Genomic DNA, 4,142 nt, shown 5'->3' on the forward strand with positions numbered 1-4,142 from the left:
GACAAAACCACCCTGTTTTAAGACGTGCTCAAGTTGTTGCCCCCCAAAAGTTCACAAAGTAATTCTGCCATCAGAAGGAATCACCATTCATAAACTTACTATCCTCCACATATTCAGGAAAACTTACATCTGGATGTTGCCCTCATTTTTATCAAATAAACTTGATATGATTCCGCCCTCAGAAGTATGGGAACAATTGTGACTACCATTGCATGTACAGTACTGCTTCATTCCATTCAGTATTTCTACTGTACAATAAACTTGTATAAATATTGACATTTGGGAAATATACTGATCTAAACCAATGTTATAAATGCCGGTATTAAGTTTTACTTTGTTAGCTTTACTGCGGATGGTCAGAGAGCCGCTGTACAGTAGTGGTGTCGCCTATGGGCGTTCTGAAAAAAAAAATCAATGAGAATTATCAGGGACGAGCTGTGGATTCATTTAATGAAGACATGGTTTGTGACAAGAGCAATGGTGGTCTGCCGCCTCATTCTGGCGGGTATTTAGGCCATGTTGATTTGATTATATCGATGACATCCGCGCGCGCATGAATTTTCGGGCGTTTCCAAAAAAAAAAGTTTCCAACCACACTGTAAATTGTACAAAACAGTTGCAAAATGAGCAAATATATACCGAAAGTTGCAAAAAAAAATATTTGAAAACTATTCCAACGTCGTAGAATGCCAAAATCAAACAAAAAACTAAAATGCAAAGAAATGAATTTAAAGAGTAGATTATTTGCCATACCATACATACCATGTCATTTGTTGGACCTTCATAACAACGTAGATTTCATGAAAGCAACTTTTTTTTTTTCAAAACTTTTTTTTTATTCGCGCGCTCGCATCAGTTTTGGGGTTCCCAGAGGATGTCATCCATATAATCAAATCAACATGGCCTTAATTAAGCTGTGCCATGTTTACGATAAATTAAAGGTTTTCAGGGAATAGCAAAGATACAACTATTACCTGGAGCAGCCTGGCATATGAAGTAAAGCTGAAAGTGGCATGGTTGGTCGTTCCACTTGTGTTTCAGCTTTGCGGAGTAAACGGCGCAATCTTCGCCACTACCCGCGTCGTTCGGTTCTTTCGGAGCCCAGGAGTTGTACGGCCCAAGTGCAGAACCGTCCACCCACTCAAACCTTCCCTCTTCGCGCTGATCGTGCAGACCGAACCAGAAGGACGTATGGTCGTTCACGGGCTTGTACAGGGAGACCAGGAAGTCGTTGGTGTCAGCGTCTCGGGGCATGGCGAGGGTGCCGCCGTCTACACGACAGGTCGCGTCCGCTTCGCTGAAGGTCTTGAGTGTGTTGCAGGCCTTGTAGCAGATTCCACGCCCGATTGTGTAACCTTCAGGACAAGATGCTGAAAAACAAGTTTTGTATTAGCAACAGGCAACGGATGGGCCATATGGAAAATCATGACATACATGCAATATATATGCTTCACCAGTAATTAATATACCCTAGGGGCTGTATCTAAAAACAAATGATATGACACAGTTAAACGCTAAGGCGACAACCCCCCCCCATGATTGTGTCAAATTGACCAACATAACTGGCACCAAAAGACATGATAGAGAAGCCATCTACTACTTGTTTGTTTTCCTTGTTTTTCCTATGTTATGATTATTTCATTTATGCATATTTTGTTAATATTTAGTATTTATGTTTATACTTCATCCTTATGCATAATAACTTAATGATTTGACTTTTCATTATGTTTTTTTATTGTCTTACTTTATAATTATAAATTAGTAGTTAGTTAGTTAGTCCGTCGTGTTAACTTTATATTGTATCTATTTTGATTTACTTTTGTTTCTCCTGTGTTTTCAATACCTGTCCTGTGTGTAAAAGTAATTTAAAAAAGGGAAGCCCCCCCCTCCGATAGACCCTTAGGTTTCATGGGGCTACCCTGCACATTTGCTTGTAAATAATTCATTATTCATCGTTTTCTTTTTTTAAGTGAAAAAAAAAACATAACAACTGAACACGAATTTATAACCAAGAATTCCGAGACTTCATACCTCCATGAAATATGGGCTTGATATGTAAATGTAAACTTCTTCTTTAATTATGCAAACGACCTCTGCATTAACATAATATATGCATCGTGATGTTAACTTTTGATTAACTTACAGATGTCCCAAGTATGACATTCCCATCATTCACCATTAAGAAATCATAGAATTTTCGCATTAATTATGCAAATTAGGTCATAATTTGCATAATTAGTATCTGTTGATGCTCCGCCTGCCATAGCTTACATACATTACATGTATGAAAGTAGTATAATGTAAAACACTGTAATTATAGAATGTCCTCATTAATTATGCAAATAAAGTCCTCATTTGCATAATTTGCATTTAATCATGTACAACTGTCTCTCAGGTACCTACACACCAAAAATGATGAAAATACGTTGTTCCAATCTGGACTTATTGGCTTTGAAAGTTTTTACCAGAAACTAACCTGCAGTTCCAGAACAAACTGCTAGGGGGACCAAACTTACGCCACTTATTCCTAACAGGATAAGCTATCTGTCACCAAAAAGTCAAGACCATAACTTTTTCAGGACAAAAGATACAAAAACCGGAAGTTCTGCTGCAGTACCAAGGTCGTCCACCAGGAGGCCCATACTTGACCTTGACCTTTGTCTTTCCAAGACTTACCATCATACCAAATATCATCACAATCCATAAAGGCGTTCTGAAGTTATGCTGACTACAAAGTTGCGGAAACACACACAGACACACACACAGACAGACAGGCACACACACAGACATACATACAGACAGACACGCCAAAAACAATACCTCCATTTTTCATGGAGGTAATAAGTAAAGTCTTCTCAATCTCGTGAAGACGCTGCTCCAAGGCGGCGGCTCGGTTTCGCTCGTTGTCCAGGTCGCGTTTTAAGGCGTCAACAGTGGTGGACAATTGAGATATTTCCTACAATGTATATACGTACGTCAGAATGCAAAACGTAAGCAGCAGACATACGAAAAACAGCACAAAATTCATTTTTGTACCCTCTTATAAAGAAAAACAGATCGAGAATCAGAAAAAAAAAACAGCTGGACAACAAGCTTTGTAGTACAAGACTGTTACCTGTTTGTTGCTGAAGGCGGCGGTTCGGTTTCGCCCGTTGTCCAGGTCGCGTTTCAAGGCGTCGACAGTGATGGACATGCCGTCTTGTACGCGTTTCAATGCGTCAACAGTGGTGGACAATTGAGATATTTCCTACAATGTATATACGTACGTCAGAATACAAAACGTAAACAACGGGCATACGAAAAACAGCACAAAATTCATTTTCGTACCATCTTATAAAGAAAAACAGATCGAGAATCAGAAAAAAAAAAAAAACATCTGGACAATAAGCTTTGTAGTACAAGACTGTTACCTGTTTGTTGCTGAAGGCGGCGGCTCGGTTTCGCTCGTTGTCCAGGTCGCGTTTTAAGGCGTCAACAGTGGTGGACAATTGAGATATTTCCTACAATGTATATACGTACGTTAGAATACAAAACGTAAGCAGCAGACAAACGAAAAATAGCACAAAATTCATTTTTGTACCCTTATATAAAGAAAAACAGATCGAGAATCAGAAAAAAAACCAGCTAGACAACAAGCTTTGTAGTACAAGACTGTTACCTGTTTGTTGCTGAACGTCAGAGGGGCGAGTCCCACGGCAACCAGGCCCAGTAGCACGGCGATGCCGGCGGCCTGGCAGCTGCGGCGGGCGCGGAGGAAGCTACAGACACCACAGCGGCCGCTCGCTCCACCCGGATACGCGCGGTCTGGTAGGAAAAACATACTTCGTTCAGGTTATTGTTTACGAAATTTGTTTATGAATGAATATACAAGTTAAATGGTACATCAACAAAACGAGACCTGGCATTAAAGATTTCATCATCAACAAGAATTCCGAGATCTCATACCTCCATGAAATATGGGCGTGATATGTAAATGTAAATTTCTTCTTTAATTATGCAAATTACCTCCGCATTAACATGATATATGCATCGTGATGTATGTTAACTTTTGATTAACTTACAGATGTCCCAAGTATGACATTCCCATTATTCACCATTAAGAAATCATAGAATTTTTGCATAAATTATGCAAATTAGGTCAT

At 39.5% G+C, this 4,142-nt stretch overlaps 1 protein-coding gene across 1 annotated transcript in view; it reads right to left on the reverse strand.

The window, feature by feature from the left end:
* Positions 1-945: 945 nt before the first annotated feature.
* The window catches only part of LOC109487644 (C-type lectin domain family 3 member A-like), a 6,069-nt gene continuing 2,872 nt past the window's right edge, over positions 946-4,142 (reverse strand). Inside the window, exons 2-4 of the mRNA XM_019791649.1 lie at positions 3,659-3,804; positions 2,845-2,956; positions 946-1,370 (exon numbers count right to left, since the gene is read on the reverse strand). Of these exons, the coding sequence (XP_019647208.1) occupies positions 946-1,370; positions 2,845-2,956; positions 3,659-3,804 (683 nt within the window). The remainder of the gene's footprint in view (positions 1,371-2,844; positions 2,957-3,658; positions 3,805-4,142) is intronic.

Source organism: Branchiostoma belcheri, unplaced genomic scaffold (assembly GCF_001625305.1).
Source record: "Branchiostoma belcheri isolate BF01 breed outbred unplaced genomic scaffold, Haploidv18h27 scaffold9, whole genome shotgun sequence".
In the NCBI taxonomy this organism is placed as follows: Eukaryota; Metazoa; Chordata; class Leptocardii; order Amphioxiformes; family Branchiostomatidae; genus Branchiostoma; species Branchiostoma belcheri.